At 42.3% G+C, this 21,659-nt stretch overlaps 1 protein-coding gene across 1 annotated transcript in view; it reads left to right on the forward strand.

The window, feature by feature from the left end:
* Window positions 1-5,110: 5,110 nt before the first annotated feature.
* Window positions 5,111-21,659, forward strand: part of LOC146675746 (uncharacterized) — a 179,664-nt gene continuing 163,115 nt past the window's right edge. Inside the window, exons 1-2 of the mRNA XM_085401186.1 lie at window positions 5,111-5,560; window positions 12,600-12,613. Coding sequence (XP_085257312.1) covers window positions 5,111-5,560; window positions 12,600-12,613 — 464 coding nt within the window. The remainder of the gene's footprint in view (window positions 5,561-12,599; window positions 12,614-21,659) is intronic.

Raw genomic sequence — 21,659 nt, forward strand, 5'->3', positions numbered from 1 at the left:
TTCCTGCAAACCTGTGATTAAAAAAAATAAAACTGTGTTCCTTTCTATTGTGATAAGCTTTTATCTTATCAATGGTAAAAGATTAAGGATTTAAGTATATGTTGAGTGGAAAATGCAAGAATTGAAACCCCCAGAGGAAAAAAAAGGGGGAACAGCAAGGATAGTTGGTGTTGGATTTGGTGTGGATCTGATGGGAGCAGGGAGGAGCTGTATCTTATTCCTGCGCCACCAGAACAAAGGAGCTGACTGGTAAAGATAATCAAAAACAAAGAGAACATCAGCTGCACAAAAAGACGTCTGAATGCCTTTTCTGTTCCATGAGCTGTAGAAAAAAAGTATTTCAGCTCTTTGCAAGACGGGTAACTTTTTGATCGCTGCTTCACTTGCATGAAACCTGAAGGGATAACAAAGCTGCCCCTTGATAATCAGGCAATCATTAGTCCAACCAAATCAGTAAACCCAGTGCAGTAAAAATGTATTTTTCCCTTCCTGATTTCGTAGTTTCTTGGTATATTGGCGAAGCTCAGCCACAGCACCGGCTTACACTGATTGCAGAGAAAGGGAACACAGAAAGGGAGGAATGTTGTTCATTCATTCTTTCACTGCAAGGCAAAGAAGAGGTATAATCAAATAAACAATGCAATGAGTAGATGGAGAAAAACAAGTATTATTTATAAAGCACATTCAATGATGCATTAGAAAGCAAATATGTGTGTGTGTGTTGTGTGTGTGTGTGTGTGTGTGTGTGTGTGTGTTATAGTTAAGTTAGAAATGAACACATGGTTGGGGACCCTGCCAACAAACATGGAAGATGCAGGTTTTGGGAATGAATGACTGCAGGAGTGACACTTTCATATGTAGCCTGTAAACTGCATGAGGACTTGGGCTTTCTGAGGACATATTAATGAAGATAAGTAGGTTTATAGTTATTACTGAGGCCTGTAGAGTCACAAATTCACATGAGTGATGATTTTAAACCCTACACTTATAGTAACTGATGGCCGTGAGGCTCTGTAGATCCATTCTGACAGGAAATACACTTTCAGGTGATGTACAGCACCGATCCTTCAGTGATTTAAACTGATGACACTGTTACACAGACAGCACAAGGAAATTCAGACCAGACTAATGTGCTCTTAATCGGAAAGTTTGGCCCTAATCCTTCAACCCTTTCAACATTTCAGAGAAAAAAATATCAGACCATCTGTTTTATTACAGCCACTAGAAGTCAACACTGAGATGAGATCAGCACCATCGATGGACCAATTTATGAAACCTCTAAAAAAAAATTAAACTTAAAATTAAACTCCAACCAATACTGATGGGGTTCTCCCACACAGGCTGCCCAGGTATAATACTGGCCTCTGAGATGTATTTTTCATTTAGCATTTTTCAGGTTTTTGACAGGACAAAGTTACCTACAATGCCCCCTTCTTTCTTATTTTTAAAGTTCAGTCCCTCCTAACCAGGTAGCACTGCTTATTTTGGTTTCGTAATAGCTGGCTTGTTAGCCAGATTTTAGCTGTGCTCGGTATCATTCACTCAGAGACCCTACTTCAAAGAGGATCTGTGCTGTGAGTTGTAGAACCTGCAGCAAATAGCAAAATGGGTAAGCCATGCTCACCAAGGCTAACAAGTAAAACAAGGACTACCAGCTGCAGCCCAAAATAATGGAGTTGAAGCTCTTTACTGTGTCCAAGTCGTCCCCTCAACCATCCCAAAAGAGAATTAGAAAAACTCTCTTTTTTGGCTTATTATGCTTGCTTATTTTAGCCTATGACAGTACTGTTCACAACCAGCCATAACATAAAAACTAATTGACAGCTTGGATTTATAAAACTTGTGTCTTGACATTCATATCATCAGCATTTTATCACCTAAAACTCAACCAGACATTGTTCCAAATTAAGTTCGCCCCCTCACAGCTTTCCACAGCAGGAAAGTATGACCTGCCACACCACAAAAACTGCAACTGCCTCCAAAATTGTTAAAGTCCAATCTGGCCGAGTGTTGGAACAAACCTAATCCACAGGCGTCGAGGTGAGGACAGAGGTGTGTGTACTGGGACTAATGACTCTCTCTCCTCTATATACAGTGATGACAAAAACAGACAGGAGAGGAATGTGAGTCGAGCAGCTAGGGAAGTAAAAGCTCATAGAGTTACCTGTGCTGAAACACAGGAGAAACTGCTGTTCAAGCAAAATAAAAACTTTCACTAGCACAGAAATCCTGTGTGGGTCCTTTGTCAGAAATATGTATGTGCATATATATACACACATCCATCCATCCATCCATCCATCTATCCATCTAGAGATATATATATATATATATATATCTCTAGATATAGATAAAATAAATAAAATTATATATATATATATATAATTTTATTTTATTTTATTTTTTTTCTTTCCCCGCTCGCCCCTGTGGGCGGTCAATCTTTATATATATATATATATATATATATATATATATATATATATATATATATATATATATATATATATATATCTACAGGCCTTTGGAGCCGAGGATCGCAAGTTTCATTCCCGCCTGGGATGTCTGTATCCAGTAAGGGTCCTGAGGCTAGACCCCCTATGCTAAGTGAGCCTACTGCAGACATGAGCGAGACAGATTTTTTTTTATAGATATATATAACATATCAGAGGGGCTTTTAATAAGATATATATATAAAAAAAACCCTCTTTACATCTGCTAATGAAAGTGAAAATGAATGAAAATAAAATGCTAGAGAAAGGGCTGTGTGGAGAGCTGTTATAAATGCATGATCTGTTGATCTGTTAGAGTTTAAGTTGAGTTTAAACTACATACATCTTATGTAATACTCAATACAAATACACTATGAACACCTTCATCTTGTTGAATTTAATATGCTGTGTGTATTATATTCTGACAAGATGAAATGTAAATGTAACTGATTTTGTTCAATAATGAGTTTGAGTGGGTTTTATTTCTTTTATGTCATTTTTGATTTCGTTGTTAGTTATTATTTTGTTTTGTTTATGACTTTGAATAAATAAAGTTTGGAGGAAAAAACACCAGTGGTTGTTATCCTGCTGGGATTTGTGGTTCATTAAATACTTGGTGTTGATTTTTAAATTCACTTCTGGAACCTTATGAAGTGGAGTCAGCTTTGGATACCATGGGAACCATTGGTGCATCTCTCAGAGTTCAGTGAAGGCAAGCATTAAGCAGGACCAAAACAAATGTCCCTCACATGCCAAGGGTAAGAAAAAAACTGGTGGTCAGTGGTAGTTTTAGTAAATCAAAGGACATTCAGTGTTTTTTTTTCCTTTTAATTGTGTTATTTTCAATTGAATTCATGTTTCAGGTCCAGTTTATCTTTAAAACTAGGCACAAACACGAGACGGAATGTCTGTAAATTTGTAGTATCTAACTTGATTATCTTTCTTATTGCTACTTTAAAGTATTTAATCATATTTTCAAGCTAAATTTTAAAGGTACATATGTTGTTTTTCATTTATGTGCTTGGATGAGAAGTCTTAACATCATTGTTGTTTTTAAGGCAGTATTTGGATAATTTTTCTCTAAACTTATTATCTTTATGTTTGTCAGAGCTGATTCACTGAGTAACACCAGCAGCCAAATGCTCACAGTGGCAGAGGTAAGTCACTTTAACGTGACACATTACATTACACATGGCATTCCAAGTGTAACCCACCTAAAATTGCCTCATGAAAATTAACTGCTGATCCCGAGGAATGCCAGGTAGGTGGCACTATGAGATTATGTAGTGCTTGTGAATTTAAATAGCGAAGGAAAACGACGTTAAGGCTGTATCCCAATTCGGGGTCTGCAGCTTTAAAGTACGCAGCCTTAACGGTCCTCAAGGTCCGCGTACTCAAAGACCGTTAAGGCCGGAAGTGCGAGGCTTGGAAACGTTTCATACAGCTTTGTTTGACAGAAATGAAGGAGAACATATTTTGTACATTTGTTTCTACATGAGCTCTGTGTGATTTGATAAGAATCTGAGGCTGAGACCACAGGACTGTACAAACATGATTGTTGGGCTTCATTTCTGTACTGAACAGTCATTTTAAGATTAGCTAGTAAATAACAATTAGATAGTGTTGTTCATGAGACTAAAATCATCTCACTTTGGTAATGTAACTATAATATGGCCAATATTATAGTTATTATATTAATCATTATTAGTTATTACAGCAGTGAGTTTGAACTCTGTGTCAAATACTGAGCTTCAGTAAAGATTCAAGTTGCAGTTATTTATTTATATCACCTTAAATCTTCACTCAAAGACAAGTATCTGTTACAGTGTATATATAGATGTATCATACATAAGAGACAAATGTTGTTCTTTTAATGTGTTGGCATTACTAAATTTGGCTCAGTGCTTACATATATGTGTAAAAAGAAAATGTACGAGCTGTGATAACTGTTTCTGATAGAATGAAGAGTAGACTTTGCTGCTCTTAACTTTTTACTGTCCACTTTCTGCTGTGAACAAACAAATTTCCTATGTGTGGGACTAATAAAGGTTTATCTTATCTTATCTTATGTGAAGGTGAAAGGTAAACTTCACAGTGACATAAAAATGTTCCCAAAGGGGCCAGGGGAACAGTTAATTTAGCATTTTTGGCATTACAGGTACAGCCAGGATATATTTTTACTTACCTTTCACTAAAATTGCAGTTTCCCTGCTGACTCCAATTATGGAATCAGATGGGGAAGCACAGAGTTTCCGTTGTTGAATAGTGGGTTTGTGTATGCATTTGGTGACGTGTGAACAGGATTACTTTGCTTACTTGTAAATAGCCTGTTTAAGTTACATATAAATGGGTAAAAAACATGTATAATTAATATGCAAAATATTGTTGGGGTAATGAGCATGCTGACTGCATCAAAACATCTTCTGACTACAAACACGTTTTTCATCCCTCACCTGGCGGGAGGAGTTTATGAAAGAAGGACACAACAACTCTTCAGTAATTTCCCATTTCCACTTTTTCACAACACCTCAGTCTTTGTAAGGAGGAAGTCTATCAGATCAAATGGTTGTAGATTGTTGTTACTCTGTCCATCTCTTCTTTCTCTTTATATACAGACCGGGAAAATGCAAAGAAGACCTCACCATAAGAAGGGGGTAGATTCAACTGAAGAACAGCTGGATCTGCGCACAAAAGTTCACACCAAACGATACCTCTGTGAGCAGTGTGGGAAAATGTTCAAAACACTATTAAGTTTGAAGGTCCATCAGCGTCTGCACACTGGACAAAAACCCTATTCTTGTGATCAGTGTGGCCAGAGCTTTGCCCAGTTAGTTCATCTTCAGGTGCATCAGTTTGGGCACAGTGGAAAAAAACCATTCCTCTGTGAAGAGTGTGGAAAGACCTTCACTCACCGAAGTCCTTTGAAAAGACACCAATACACCCACACAGGAGAAAAACCATTCCCCTGTGATGAGTGTGGAAAAAGGTTCTCTCACTTAGGGAACTTGAAAATGCACCAGCGTATTCACACAGGAGAAAAACCATTCCCCTGTAATAACTGTGGAAAACGCTTCGTCCAAGCAATTCATTTACAGAAACACAAGTGCATGCCACAGGTGTAGGAAGCATCCTGCCCTACATCGGCACTTCCACAAATGTTTATCAACCCATTAAAATAATTTGCAAGCATATTAACATGTTGTCATTCTAATTTCATTTTCAAATGAAAGCCAATGACAGGGAGATATTTTCTTTCTTTTCTAAGTGCATGTCTCATGTGTCTTAGTTATTGCTTCTTTTGATAGAGTTTTCAGATGCACTGATCAAAGCTTCACTCTCTGCAACTTGGCAGAATTGTGAGGATTTTGTTTGACTAGAGGATTTTGTGCTGCAATTCTGGATGAGGTGCTGACAAATTAATTATCAGACAACTAACTGAACCAAATGTTTACATTTTCCCCTTGCACTGTCTCTGCTCTGCTCCAAATGAAGATGCTCTAATTCTTTCTTTTTTTTCATTAAACCTGACTCGAGTCAACACTCACAGCCTGATAACTGGCTTTTCAAGCTCTGAAGTTTGGTGTTGCAGATCTCCCGGCACACCTCAGCCTGGGAGAAAAGATTTGCATTCCTCAGGTGAAACCATGCGTGTTTATTGTAGTAACACCTAATTTTCTGCTGAAGGATGGCCTCAAGAAGTGCAAAGGTCTTAAAACTGTACCAGTGGAATTAGTGTGTTACAGGTGCCAGATATCCTTACAGCTGTTTCTGTTCAGACGTTTACTGTAAGCCACGAACGTCCCAAACCACAAACATGGATGCCTAAATATGATTGAAGATTGTGCTCGTACATGAAAGCATACTCTCTGAATATTACAACATCAATCTCATAACTGCCATGGAAACAACACAGGGGCTATTATTCGTATGATTACCGAGCTGGAGCAGATCGGTGGATGCTTAGATGAATGGGCAAGTAGAAGGATGCATGGTGTATTATATGTCTAGTGGGTATGTGTTAACAGATGGGATTGCAAAGCTTAGATGAGTCCCTTGAATTGGTTTGTCATAATATCGATAGCTGAGGATGGGCACAGTGATGCTGTTTATTGATTGGTTTTGGCTAGATCAGGGGTTGGCAACCTTTCTATCTGTTAAGAAATATACTCTAAAACACTTCTTCAGTAAAGACTCAGAGAAGAGAAACACACAGAACTTCTTGCTAGCAAGGGCAGTCTCCAGAACAGACTCGCACTGAGAAACTGCCCCGGTCTTTATTTATATGCTTCAGTGGGCGTTTGTTCCATACATTGAAATGTGGAGCTGTACGTGTGTGTGGTGTGTGTAGTGTGTGTGGTGGGTCAGAGTGTGACCCCATAAATGACTTCCCTACACCTGCTGGTCTCGAAGTCCAGCAGTTCATCAAACCAAAAGGCACTTAGACTAAGACAGATATAGCTACGTTAATTCTACCGTAAAACAATAAGACAAGGTACGACCTCTCCCATACTCCTAGGATGTGGGTGTGAACACCCTGGAATGTTACAGACATTCTTTCAATATGCCACCAACTATATACTTCTAAACACAAATGATTACATGCAGTATTCTACCATATGCAAACTTATATCATTAAAAGATTATACTGACTACTAAGTACAATTTTCCTATTGACACTATCTAAAAGCCATCTAAAATTTTCTCAGAAGTCAATGTGCCATATGATGTATTAGCAATAAATTTAATAATGCTTTATATTAACAGTCACACACTATATAAAACAACTTTATAGAACTATATTTGTTCGTAGATGTTGGTGTTACACCCCTGAAAACAGGGGGGAAAGAATTACGAGAGTGATTATGACTTGCGTCTCTCATGCAGTAGTTTATTGCAGTGAGGAGAACGCGCGAAAGCCCTCTAGTGGAGAATAGAGACACTACTAATCGATCCCAGAAAAGGCTTACTAGCCAATCACTGATGTATAGATTGTAGTTCTCTTAAGTAACATGAAAGCAATTAATATAACATGAAAAATAATAAACTCTTAACCATTTTCTTACCATATTTACATTATTTTCGTCCTCATATCAACTGATATGAATTTGTATTAACTGAACAGCATATGCAGTAGTCCTTCAACCTGTCACACTTGCAGCTATCAGCGAATAGTTATCAGCTATTTTGAAACAAAAAAAATACACTTTTTATCCATAACAAGAAATCTATAACAGCAAATGAACTGTACAGCAGAAAATGCAAATGCTATTTATGGTCTCCTCACAATAATGATAAGAAAAATAAACTGGGCCAATATGGCATGTTGGTTAATACAGAGATACACATGTTAATGTGATCTCTGGTCTCCCACTCAGAGACACAGGTCTCCGAGTGTCCAGCATTCAGACGGCTGCCTAAGGACACTCTTCATGTGAGAGAAAATCTGCTCACACAGATATGTAGAGCCAAATACTGTCAATGAGGCCTCTGCAATGTTCTAAAGACAGTTAAGCTTGTCAGGTAGTGATGTCCAGCAGGTGAAAATGCAGCTCCATGAACACACACAGCTGTGGATTCCAGCTGCGTTCGTAGTTCTGCAAACTTCGACCCCCACAGAGTCGAGCTCTTTAGTTCAATCAGCTGCATTTGGATGTCCTCTGTGTCCAGCCAGTTAATGCGGGACAAATCCAGCTGCTCATTAAAGCTTTCTGATGAGAGCATGAGGGTGGGAATGGATGTTTGTGTCTGTGTGTGCCTGTATGTCTGTGTCTATATGTCAGGTTGGGTATCAGACGCCACCTCTCTGGGGACACCTCAGGCCCTCCAAGGTTTGGAGGCCTATCTCCACCCACCACCACTTCCCCTGCCGGTGGCGGACTCCCTCAGGTGTCGGTGTGTTGGTGGTTCTTTGTGTCTGGGGGTGGGCGTCCGGGTACACACCGGCTCACTCCTTGGCGGCCGCTTGTCGGGGCCTGGGGCTCGCTCGGGCCCCTTTGGAGGTGGGGTGCCCCCGGCCTCTCGGCCTGGGGCTCGGTCACTCAGGCGCAGCTGGGGGCCGGCGGAGCTCACGGGCGCGTCACTGCAACTCCCCCTGACTTCTGCTCCGCGGCTGCTGGGCGAGCCCTCATCTGGGACTCTCCTCAGCTCTTACTGGAACAGTGGCGCGGCTGCCCCTCTGTTGGTCTTCCATGGTCTCTTGTGTTCTGGGGGCCTCTGGATGTCTGGAGTTTTGATCTCCTCCATACCCGCTTCACACCCTGGAGGACGGGGCTGTGGCCCCCCCACACTCCCTAGCAGATCATTACATGGAGAAACCTTTGGAATGCAAGCATGCTGATCCACACAGGTATGCACACATGGGTATTCACAGACGCGGACTAAAGCTTTCTTGGCTGCTACCTCAAAGCACACTGTGCGCTGTCTATCTTGCGTGCTGCACAATATCGTTTATTATTTAGTAAATATTGATATCTATGGCTAGCTAGTTTATTGTGATGGTGCTTTGTTTTCTCTATTATTATGTTGCTCTTTGTTGTTTGCTGTCTCCTCTGTTTGTTTGTTTGTTTTTTTTTTTTTTTCTCCATACAGGTGACCCAGGAGTTTTTTTTTTTTTTTTTCTCTCTCTTCCCCCCCCCTTCTCACCGTCTCTTCTCCCCTTTGGTTTTCTTTCTTTCTCTCCCCCTCTTTCTCTCATTCATTCCCCCTGTCCTATTTATTAAAAAAAAAAAAAAAAAAAAAATGACAAAGGATGAACTGAAGCTCTGCCATCACGTAATGTCGCATACTGCTGTTTCTGATGTCATTTAAAAGTAGAAAAAAAAAAAAAAAAAAAAAAAAAAAAAAAAGCTTTCTGATGTGATTTGAGAAGAAAACATTGGTCCATACACCTGAAAGTCCCGAAAACACATTTTGAATTCTGTCTCGAGTCTACAGATGTATCCGTGTATTTCCGTGGTGCTGATGCTGCACTGAGCTGAAAGCTCCTGAAGCATTTGAAGTGTCGGAATGTGGAAATTTCAACATTGCTTGAAAAAACTGCCAGCTAGCAACGTCCCTCTTATTTTTAGCCAATTACAAGTTGAATCTGGTAGTTGGGCTTGTTAGCTAAGATACTGTCATTAAGAAGCGGCACAACTAATGTGTCTATGCGAGCTAATTTGCGATGTGCACCGCTGGCCCGGCCATTTATTTTTTAATGCACCTTCTCAGATTACTTCACTGCGTGTCGTGCCCAGGGCTGGACTGGGACAAAAAAAATCTTAAGATATTTATTTATTAAAAGCTAGACATTTTAAATGAGAATAAGAAAAAAAAGTATTTCTTTGTGCCCCCCTTTCCCTGTTAATGCCCTACCTGGCCCCCTGGCAACACTTTGCTAGACCCGCCCCTGTACACATAGCCGTCAGCTACGTACAAAATGTATTACCCTGCTAAAAGAGTTCCCTCATCATCTTTTAAGACAGAGCTTCCCAAAGTGTGGGGACCGCCCCCTGGGGGGGGGGGGGCGCAGAGCCATGGCAGGGGGGGCGCGGTATGAAAAGGAAAAAAAAAAAACAAAGAAACAATGCTTGTACACTGCTAGCACGGGGCGCCCACACAAACGCAAATCAGGAGATGACGCATCGCTGAATATGTTTCCAAACCAACTTCATTCTAAGCCAAAGACTAGAAAGCATATCTTCCCTTTGGCTTCACCTGCACAAGTGCCAAGGTAGGTCTCCCCTGCTTAATTGGTTTTACCTTCGTCGTGAGCACGCGCTGGGCTCTCCAAATTATGGACAAACAGTATCCCACATTCTTGATTTTTAGTTCACAAACACTTCTTGTAATGACTAACTACTCCTGACATTTTGGAGATGTTAGCTCTTTATACAGTAAAGTTACAGTGGGATAGTCAGATTAACAGTAACAGTATTTTGTCATTCTGTCTGCCATTCTATCTGCCATTCTGCAATTCATCTCATGTAAACAATAACGTACCGCACAGCGTGACGTGAAAAAAGGCACATACCTTTGACGTTGAGTGACGAACTCTGTATTCCTCGTCCACACGTAAACGCAAAAAAGGAGTTTAAAAAAAAATCTCCGTTTTAGGTGATTCCAAATGCCATTTAGGTGTGGACGAAACAGCTGCATTTTCAAAAATACCTGTATAGGTGTTGTTTGTCGTTCAATAATGACTCAGGGTTCGTGAATATCATCGAGCATCATTTACTTCGAAACAAAGCAACCATTACACGTTAGTCATTCCATTCCCGGGGGCGGGTTCCCTCCTCTTGCTTCCCGTCTCACTGCGTGCATGCGCAGCATACTAATACGGAACAGGTATATTAAAGCAGCATTAATGAACAACATTGGTCAGATGTTCTACATCCCCTCTCTTTAGCTTATGGCTGTATAAACTGCTAACAACACCTTTAGCAATAACACGTTAACAACATGTCCATATCATAACATTCTAGCCTAAACATTAACAAATTACTTCACACCTTGAACTGTGTCATTGGTAAGGACACGGAGAGCATTTAACTTTGCTGACATCACATCACTTGTACTGTCCACTTTTTTTTTTTCTTTTTTGTGTTACTGTCCATCTCTAATGCCTTAGTGTTCATACTTGGGGTTTGGTTTGCAGACCCTCCCAGATCGTGTGATGTAAGCATCACGTGCCGGGCGACAGGGGGACTGGACTGGGGCTTGTGTGAAGTGTTGCGTGTGGCTATGTGTTTGTTCGTCGGTTTGTGTCACGGGTTCTTGGATGTGCTGTGGGGAGTCAGTGGTAGGTGGTTGGGCTGCGGTGTAATCATCACGGGAATCTCCGTGTGGTGGTGGCGGTTCAGAGACTGGGAGGATATGTCTGCGGTTTCGCCTGTACTCTCCAGCTCCTGACTGGACGATGTACGATCTGGGCTCTTCGCGGGCTTCCTTGATGGTTCCTAAGGAGTCATGTCCTTGACGCGTTTGCATCCGCACAACCTCACCTGGCATGAGGGGGCGGAGGGGTCTGCTGGACTTGTCATAGTATCTCTTTTGTGCCTGGCGCTTGTGAAGTAGGTTTGTTTTAACTGTTCTGTTGCTTTTGGGGCTGGGAACGAGCAGACGTCTACACACGGGTAGGGTCGTGCGCGTCTGTCTTGACATCAGCCTTTCAGCTGGGGAACCCAATGTGTTGTCTCGTGGCACGTTGCGGAGATTGAGTAGGTTAAGGAAGACATCCGTTCCATCTCTCTTTGATCTTTCCATCAACTGCTTTGCACTGCGAACCGCACGTTCAGCCAATCCATTGGCCTGCGGGTATTCTGGGCTACTTGTCACATGAACAAAGTCCCATGCTGAAGCAAAGTCTGCAAAGCGTTGGCTGGTGAACTGAGTGCCGTTTTCTGATATTACTTTGTGCGGGCTGCCATGGACAGAAAAGTGTCTTTTGAGCTTTGTGATGACAGTGTTGGCGGTTAGGTCTGGAAGCAGGTCTACTTCGAACCAACCTGAGTAAGAGTCGACTACAACCAGGTGATGTTGTCCGTTCCACTCGAAGATGTCGGTGGCGACGGTTGACCAGGGTAGGTCCGGCACTGGATGTAGCTTTAACGGCTCTTTCTGTTGATGTGGCCTTGTGCTGTTGCACACTGGACACGCAGCTGTTTCTTGCTCAATATCTGCTGTCATTGTGGGCCAAAACACAATGCCACGGGCCCTGCGTTTAGTAGCTTCCATGCCTGGGTGCCCTCTGTGGAGGATGACGATATAATCTTTTTGCAAAGATTTAGGAATCACTGTTTTCAGCCCTTTCATGACAATGCCATCTTCTAGAGTGAGTTCGTCTCGATATGGGTGGTATTGACGAAGTTCTGTGGGCAGCTGAGTTTGTCTGCAAGGCCATCCTCTCATTATGACAGTGCTCAGTTTCTGTAGCTCTGGATCTGAGGCAGTATGTTCCTTTAGCTGCATCAGCCTGTAAGAAGAGATTTGCTGGATCGACATGATCTCGTAGTCAGCTGTTTCATCACTGTTCTGATCCGTCGAGGTTGTGGGAGCACGGGATAAAGTGTCGGCGAGGTACATCTGCGAGCCTTTTTTGTACACTATCTGAAAGTTGTACTTTTGCAGCCTAAGCATCATGCGTTGCAGTCTGGCTGGAGCTGAATGTATTGGCTTGTTCAAGATAGTGACTAATGGCTGATGATCGGTTTCAATTTGGATTTGTTTCCCATAGATGTAATCATTAAACTTGGAACAACCAAATACGACTGCAAGAAGCTCCTTCTCAATCTGCGCATAGCGCGTTTCTGTCTGTGTCAGAGTACGAGATGAGTAGGCAATCGGGGCGCCTTCTTGGAGGCATGCAGCCCCGAGTCCATGCTGCGATGCGTCACACGTTAGCGTGACGGGTTTCTTTACGTCGTAGTATCTGAGGGTAGGAGGACTGATCAGGCTTCGTTTTAAAGCATGGAATGCATCTTGATGCTGCTTGAGCCAACACCACTGTACGTCTTTGCACGTTAGCTCCCGAAGTGGGGCTGAAAGCTCGCTGAAATTAGGAATGAACTTTCCTAGGTAATTAATCATCCCTAAGAAGCGTTGGAGAGCTGTGACGTTTTCAGGTGTGGGCATCTCTTCAATTGCTTTGGTCTTTGCTGGGTCAGGCTTCAAGCCCTCGCTTGTGAAGACGTGGCCAACGTAGCAGGCTTCTTTGAGACTGAATTTGCACTTCAGGGGGTTAAGTCTCAGCTTGACTTCCCTTGCACGGTCGAGTACTTTTCTGAGATTGTGTTCATGCTCTTTCATATCTCTTCCACCGATGAGTATGTCATCGACAATGATAGCACAGGGGTATCCAGCAAAGATCTGCTCCATTGCACGCTGGAACACCTCACTGGCTGAGTTTATTCCATATGGCATTCTTAGAAAGCGGAATCTGCCAAACGGTGAGCTGAAAGTTGTGAGCATGGATGATTGGTGGTCAAGTGTTATCTGCCAAAAGGAGCATTTCCACTTCCTTAGTCACATGGTGGACTTCTTTGTTTAGTGTGATTAATTGTAAGTGAAGTGAGTCTGGTAAGCCAAGAAGGGGTTGTACGTCTCGTTTCACTATGAAGAACTGCAGAGGGTAGTCCTTGCCTGCAGAGTGGCATGAGAGTGTTGCTGTGCCAGCTGTTTGAATTTCCTCTCCCCCATATGCCACCAGTTTAGTGTTTCGTGATGGCATGAGTTTTTCATCATGTCTCAGTTGTTCAAAAAGGTTAGCTGGCATGACATTACATTTGGCGCCAGTGTCCACTTTGAGCTCTAAGGGTTTTCCATTAATATGCACCGTGGTGAAAATGTCATTCTTGTATGGAAAGCAGGGATTTATAGTGTCTATGTCAATTCCATTCACATAGAACATTTCTTCATCGCTGCCGTGCGCCTGCATTTCAATGTGATTTACGGGTCTCTTTTTGAATTGCCGTGTTTGTGATGACTTGCAGCATTTCTGGAAATGATTCCATTTTTGGCACTTATGGCATTGCTGGCCATATGCTGGGCATTTGTCCCTTTTTGCCTCGTGGCAAGGGGGGGCGCAGTTGTTACAGTTTGTGATTGCGTGAGCGAGCCTATGTTCTGGATGCGTTGCACGCCGTTCATTGCCTGTCTTTGTCTTGACTTTGTGTGGATTCTTTTTCTTTATTGTGTGATGCAAAGTGTCGACCTTTGCCGCCATTTGCTTTGGAGCCGCTAGAGCTTTCGTATGTCGATCTGTCTGCTCGAATATCTGGCACATTTCAATTGCTTTACTCAAAGTTAAGTCGCTGTCGCGCAGCAATTGCTTTCTCATGCTGTCGCTGTTTATGCCACAAACGAGTCTCTCTGATGAGCTCGTCTTTAAGCTGGCCAAATTTACAACTGCCTGCCTTATTTTTTAAGTCACTCACATAAGACTCAATTGTTTCATCTGGCCGTTGGTTTCTGGTGTTAAACTTGTGCCTTTCCATTGTTATGTTTGTTTGGGGATTACAGAGTTCACGAAATTTGCGCTTTAGGCATTCCGGGTCTTCTCTCGATTCTGCTTCGGTCACCAGTCGTCTGTGTTCTCCTTCCCCCGCGTGCACAGCGGGTGCATAAACGAATGCGCGCTCCCGCTCGATGGCTTCAGAGCCGGCTAGGTTTAGCAGGATGAACGCTCTGGTCCGAGGATCCTTATCAGAATGAGCAGCGGCTATAAATATGTCGTATTCCTGCTCGAATATACGCCACTTCTCGGCGATGTTTCCACAAAACACCAATGGGTCTGGTCTACGGAATCCGTCCGACATGGTCGTTGACGTTTAATAGCCTCTTGCTACGATAGCCTAGCAACGCTAGCTGGTTACTTGCTTGCTTCGTCCGTAAAGTGCTGGGAAAACTTTAGTCTTACCACTCCGTCGGCAGTGCTGGAGTAGATGACCGAACCACAACTTCTGACACCATGTTTGTCGTTCAATAATGACTCAGGGTTCGTGAATATCATCGAGCATCATTTACTTCGAAACAAAGCAACCATTACACGTTAGTCATTCCATTCCCGGGGGCGGGTTCCCTCCTCTTGCTTCCCGTCTCACTGCGTGCATGCGCAGCATACTAATACGGAACAGGTATATTAAAGCAGCATTAATGAACAACATTGGTCAGATGTTCTACAGGTGTGGACCTAGCGTAAAAGTGTTGGTAGTTTATTTTCTTACTACCTGTAATTTATTGCAGATTACTTGTATTTGCTTAATTGTTTACTAAATGTTTGCGGTGTGAAATAAACCGCAATGGAGCAAAATATGGGTGTGTGTGGTTGGAGGATGTGTTCGTGCGTGCGTGAGCGCGCAAGGGGGGGCGCGAACATTTTTCTTGTAAAACAAATGGGGGCCCAGCAAAAAAAAGTTTGGGAACCACTGGTTTATTTGATGTAAAACTTCAGTGCATGGTCGCAGGGATCAGCTGACACAAATTCCTGTTAAGGCTGGTTAGTTATTTAATGATTTCGGCTTAGTTTATTTTATCTAAATCTTCAGTGCACTGAAGTTGCAGTTGCAGTTGAAGTTTTAGATCAAATAAACTAAGCTGAAACCATTAAATAACTAACCAGCCTGTGCCTGCGATCTGTGTCAGCTGATACCTGCGACCGTGTACTGAAGTTTTAGATAAACTAAGCTGAAACCATTAAATAACTAACCAGCCTGTGCCTGCGATCTGTGTCAGCTGATACCTGCGACCGTGCACTGAAGTTTTAGATAAACTAAGCTGAAACCATTAAATAACTAACCAACCTGTGCCAGCGATCTGTGTCAGCTGATCCCTGCGACCGTGCACTGAAGTTTTAGATGAACTAAGCTGAAACCATTAAATAACTAACCAGCCTGTGCCAGCGATCTGTGTCAGCTGATCCATGCGACAGTGCACAAAAGTTTTAGACAAAATAAACTAAGCTGAAACTATTAAATAACTAACCAGTCTGTGCCAGGGATCTGTGTCAGCCGATCCCTGCGACCGTGAACTGAAGTTTTAGATGAAATAAACTTAGCTGAAACCATTAAATAACTAACCAGCCTGTGCCAGCGATCTGTGTAAGCTGATCCCTGTGACCGTGCACAGAAGTTTTAGATAAACTAAGTTGAAACCATTAAATAACTAACCAGCCTGTGCCAGCGATCTGTTTCAGCTGATCCGTGCAACCGTGCACTGAAGATTTAGATAAATTAAACTAAGCTGAAACCATTAAATAACTAACCAGCCTGTGCCAGCGATCTGTGTAAGCTGATCCCTGTGACCGTGCACAGAAGTTTTAGATAAACTAAGTTGAAACCATTAAATAACTAACCAGCCTGTGCCAGCGATCTGTTTCAGCTGATCCGTGCAACCGTGCACTGAAGATTTAGATAAATTAAACTAAGCTGAAACCATTAAATAACTAACCAGCCTGTGCCAGCGATCTGTGTCAGCTGATCCCTGCGACCGTGCACTGAAGTTTTAGATCAAATAAACAAAGCTGAAACCATTAAATAACTACCCAGCGATCTGTGTCAGCGGATCCCTGCGACCGTGCACTGAAGTTTTAGAGAAAATAAACTAAGTTAAAACCATTAAATAACTAACCAGCCTGTGCCAGCGATCTGTGTCAGCTGATCCCTGCAACCGTGCACTGAAGTTTTAGATCAAATAAACAAAGCTGAAACCATTAAATAACTAACCAGCGATCTGTGTCAGCGGATCCCTGCGACCGTGCACTGAAGTTTTAGAGAAAATAAACTAAGTTAAAACCATTAAATAACTAACCAGCCTGTGCCAGGGATCTGTGTCAGCTGATCCCTGCAACCGTGCACTGAAGTCTTAGATCAAATAAACTAAGCTGAAACCATTAAATAACTAACCAGCCTGTGCCAGCGATCTGTTTCAGCTGATCCCTGCAACCGTGCACTGAAGTTTTAGAGAAATTAAACTAAGCTGAAACCATTAAATAAGTAACCAGCCTGTGCCAGGGATCTGTGTCAGCTGATCCCTGCAACTGTGCACTGAAGTTTCAGATAAACTAAGCTGAAACAATTAAATAACTAACCAGCCTGTGCCAGCGATCTGTTTCAGCTGATCCCTGCGACCGTGCACTGAAGTTTTAGATCAAATAAACTAAGCTGAAACCATTAAATAACTAACCAGCCTGTGCCAGCGATCTGTTTCAGCTGATCCCTGCAACCGTGCACTGAAGTTTTAGATAAATTAAACTAAGCTGAAACCATTAAATAACTAACCAGCGATCTGTGTCAGCGGATCCCTGCGACCGTGCACTGAAGTTTTAGATAAACTAAGTTGAAACCATTAAATAACTAACCAGCCTGTGCCAGCGATCTGTGTCAGCTGATCCCTGCAACCGTGCACTGAAGATTTAGATAAATTAAACTAAGCTGAAACCATTAAATAACTAACCAGCCTGTGCCAGCGATCTGTGTCAGCTGATCCCTGCAACCGTGCACTGAAGTTTTAGATAAATTAAACTAAGCTGAAACCATTAAATAACTAACCAGCGATCTGTGTCAGCGGATCCCTGCGACCGTGCACTGAAGTTTTAGATAAACTAAGTTGAAACCATTAAATAAATAACCAGCCTGTGCCAGCGATCTGTGTCAGCTGATCCCTGCAACCGTGCACTGAAGTTTTAGATAAACTAAGCTGAAACCATTAAATAACTAACCAGCCTGTGCCAGCGATCTGTGTCAGCTGATCCCTGCGAACGTGGACTGAAGTTTTAGATCAAATAAACTAAGCTGAAACCATTAAATAACTAACCAGCCTGTGCCAGCGATCTGTGTCAGCTGATCCCTGCAACCGTGCACTGAAGTTTTAGATAAAATAAACTAAGCTGAAACCATTAAATAACTAACCAGCCTGTGCCAGCGATCTGTGTCAGCTGATCCCTGCGAACGTGGACTGAAGTTTTAGATCAAATAAACAAAGCTGAAACCATTAAATAACTAACCAGCGATCTGTGTCAGCTGATCCCTGCGAACGTGGACTGAAGTTTTAGATCAAATAAACAAAGCTGAAACCATTAAATAACTAACCAGCGATCTGTGTCAGCTGATCCCTGCGAACGTGGACTGAAGTTTTAGATCAAATAAACAAAGCTGAAACCATTAAATAACTAACCAGCGTGTGTCAGGAATCTGTGTTAGCTGATCTCTGCGACCGTGCACTGAAGTTTTAGATAAACTAAGCTGAAACCATTAAATAACTAACCAGCCTGTGCCAGCGATCTGTGTCAGCTGATCCCTGCAACCGTGCACTGAAGTTTTAGATCAAATAAACTAAGCTGAAACCATTAAATAACTAACCAGCGTGTGTCAGGAATCTGTGTTAGCTGATCCCTGCGACCGTGCACTGAAGTTTTAGATAAAATTAACTAAGTTGAAACCATTAAATAACTAACCAGCGTGTGTCAGGAATCTGTGTTAGCTGATCCCTGCAACCGTGCACTGAAGTTTTAGAGAAAATAAACTAAGTTAAAACCATTAAATAACTAACCAGCCTGTGCCAGGGATCTGTGTCAGCTGATCCCTGCAACCGTGGACTGAAGTTTTAGATCAAATAAACTAAGCTGAAACCATTAAATAACTAACCAGCCTGTGCCAGCGATCTGTTTCAGCTGATCTTTGCGAACGTGCACTGAAGTTTTAGATAAAATTAACTAAGTTGAAACCATTAAATAACTAACCAGCCTGTGCCAGCGATCTGTTTCAGCTGATCTCTGCGAACGTGCACTGAAGTTTTAGATCAAATAAACTAAGCTGAAACCATTAAATAACTAACCAGCGATCTGTGTCAGCGGATCCCTGCGACCGTGCACTGAAGTTTTAGATAAACTAAGTTGAAACCATTAAATAACTAACCAGCCTGTGCCAGCGATCTGTGTCAGCTGATCCCTGCAACCGTGCACTGAAGTTTTAGAGAAAATAGACTAAGTTAAAACCATTAAATAACTAACCAGCCTGTGCCAGGGATCTGTGTCAGCTGATCCCTGCAACCGTGCACTGAAGTTTTAGAGAAAATTAACTAAGTTGAAACCATTAAATAACTAACCAGCCTGTACCAGCGATCTGTGTCAGCTGATCCCTGCGACCGTGCACTGAAGTTTTAGAGAAAATAAACTAAGCTGAAACCATTAAATAACTAACCAGCCTGTGCCAGCGATCTGTGTCAGCTGATCCCTGCAACCGTGCACTGAAGTTTTAGATAAACTAAGCTGAAACCATTAAATAACTAACCAGCCTGTGCCAGCGATCTGTGTCAGCGGATCCCTGCGACCGTGCACTGAAGTTTTAGATAAACTAAGCTGAAACCATTAAATAACTAACCAGCCTGTGCCAGGGTTCTGTTTCAGCTGATCTTTGCGAACGTGCACTGAAGACTTAGATCAAAATAAACTAAGCTGAAACCACGAAATAACTAACCAGCCTGTGCCAGCGATCTGTGTCAGCGGATCCCTGCGACCGTGCACTGAAGTTTTAGATAAACTAAGCTGAAACCATTAAATAACTAACCAGCCTGTGCCAGGGTTCTGTTTCAGCTGATCTTTGCGAACGTGGACTGAAGTTTTAGATCAAATAAACAAAGCTGAAACCATTAAATAACTAACCAGCCTGTGCAAGGGATCTGTGCCAGCGATCTTTTTCAGCTGATCTTTGCGAACGTGCACTGAAGTCTTAGATCAAATAAACTAAGCTGAAACCACTAAATAACTAACCAGCCCGTGCCAGCGATCTGTGTCAGCTAATCCCTGCAACCGTGCACTGAAGTTTTACAGAAAATAAACTAAGTTAAAACCATTAAATAACTAACCAGCCTGTACCAGGGATCTGTGTCAGCTGATCCCTGCAACCGTGCACTGAAGTTTTAGATAAAATTAACTAAGTTGAAACCATTAAATAACTAACCAGCGTGTGTCAGGAATCTGTGTTAGCTGATCCCTGCAACCGTGCACTGAAGTTTTAGAGAAAATAAACTAAGTTAAAACCATTAAATAACTAACCAGCCTGTGCCAGCGATCTGTGTCAGCTGATCTCTGCAACCGTGCACTGAAGTTTTAGATAAACTAAGCTGAAACCATTAAATAACTAACCAGCCTGTGCCAGCGATCTGTGTCAGCTGATCCCTGCGAACGTGGACTGAAGTTTTAGATCAAATAAACTAAGCTGAAACCATTAAATAACTAACCAGCCTGTGCCAGCGATCTGTGTCAGCGGATCCCTGCGACCGTGCACTGAAGTTTTAGATAAACTAAGCTGAAACCATTAAATAACTAACCAGCCTGTGCCAGCGATCTGTGTCAGCTGATCCCTGCGAACGTGGACTGAAGTTTTAGATCAAATAAACTAAGGTGAAACCATTAAATAACTAACCAGCCTGTGCCAGGGTTCTGTTTCAGCTGATCTTTGCGAACGTGCACTGAAGTCTTAGATCAAAATAAACTAAGCTGAAACCACGAAATAACTAACCAGCCTGTGTCAGCGATCTGTGTCAGCTGATCCCTGCAACCGTGCACTGAAGTCTTAGATCAAATAAACTAAGCTGAAACCATTAAATAACTAACCAGCCTGTGCCAGCGATCTGTGTCAGCTGATCCCTGCAACCGTGCACTGAAGTTTTAGATAAATTAAACTAAGCTGAAACCATTAAATAACTAACCAGCCTGTGCCAGCGATCTGTGTCAGCTGATCCCTGCAACCGTGCACTGAAGTTTTAGATAAATTAAACTAAGCTGAAACCATTAAATAACTAACCAGCGATCTGTGTCAGCGGATCCCTGCGACCGTGCACTGAAGTTTTAGATAAACTAAGTTGAAACCATTAAATAACTAACCAGCCTGTGCCAGCGATCTGTGTCAGCTGATCCCTGCAACCGTGCACTGAAGTTTTAGAGAAAATAAACTAAGTTAAAACCATTAAATAACTAACCAGCCTGTGCCAGGGATCTGTGTCAGCTGATCCCTGCAACCGTGCACTGAAGTTTTAGAGAAAATAAACTAAGTTAAAACCATTAAATAACTAACCAGCCTGTGCCAGGGATCTGTGTCAGCTGATCCCTGCAACCGTGCACTGAAGTTTTAGAGAAAATTAACTAAGTTGAAACCATTAAATAACTAACCAGCCTGTACCAGCGATCTGTGTCAGCTGATCCCTGCGACCGTGCACTGAAGTTTTAGAGAAAATAAACTAAGCTGAAACCATTAAATAACTAACCAGCCTGTGCCAGCGATCTGTGTCAGCTGATCCCTGCAACCGTGCACTGAAGTTTTAGATAAACTAAGCTGAAACCATTAAATAACTAACCAGCCTGTGCCAGGGTTCTGTTTCAGCTGATCTTTGCGAACGTGCACTGAAGTCTTAGATCAAAATAAACTAAGCTGAAACCACGAAATAACTAACCAGCCTGTGTCAGCGATCTGTGTCAGCTGATCCCTGCAACCGTGCACTGAAGTCTTAGATCAAATAAACTAAGCTGAAACCATTAAATAACTAACCAGCCTGTGCCAGCGATCTGTGTCAGCTGATCCCTGCGAACGTGGACTGAAGTTTTAGATCAAATAAACAAAGCTGAAACCATTAAATAACTAACCAGCCTGTGCAAGGGATCTGTGCCAGCGATCTTTTTCAGCTGATCTTTGCGAACGCGCA

Source organism: Rhamphochromis longiceps, linkage group LG3 (assembly GCF_057381845.1).
Source record: "Rhamphochromis longiceps isolate RC_006_pf linkage group LG3, R_longiceps_female_GT1.1, whole genome shotgun sequence".
NCBI lineage: Eukaryota > Metazoa > Chordata > Actinopteri > Cichliformes > Cichlidae > Rhamphochromis > Rhamphochromis longiceps.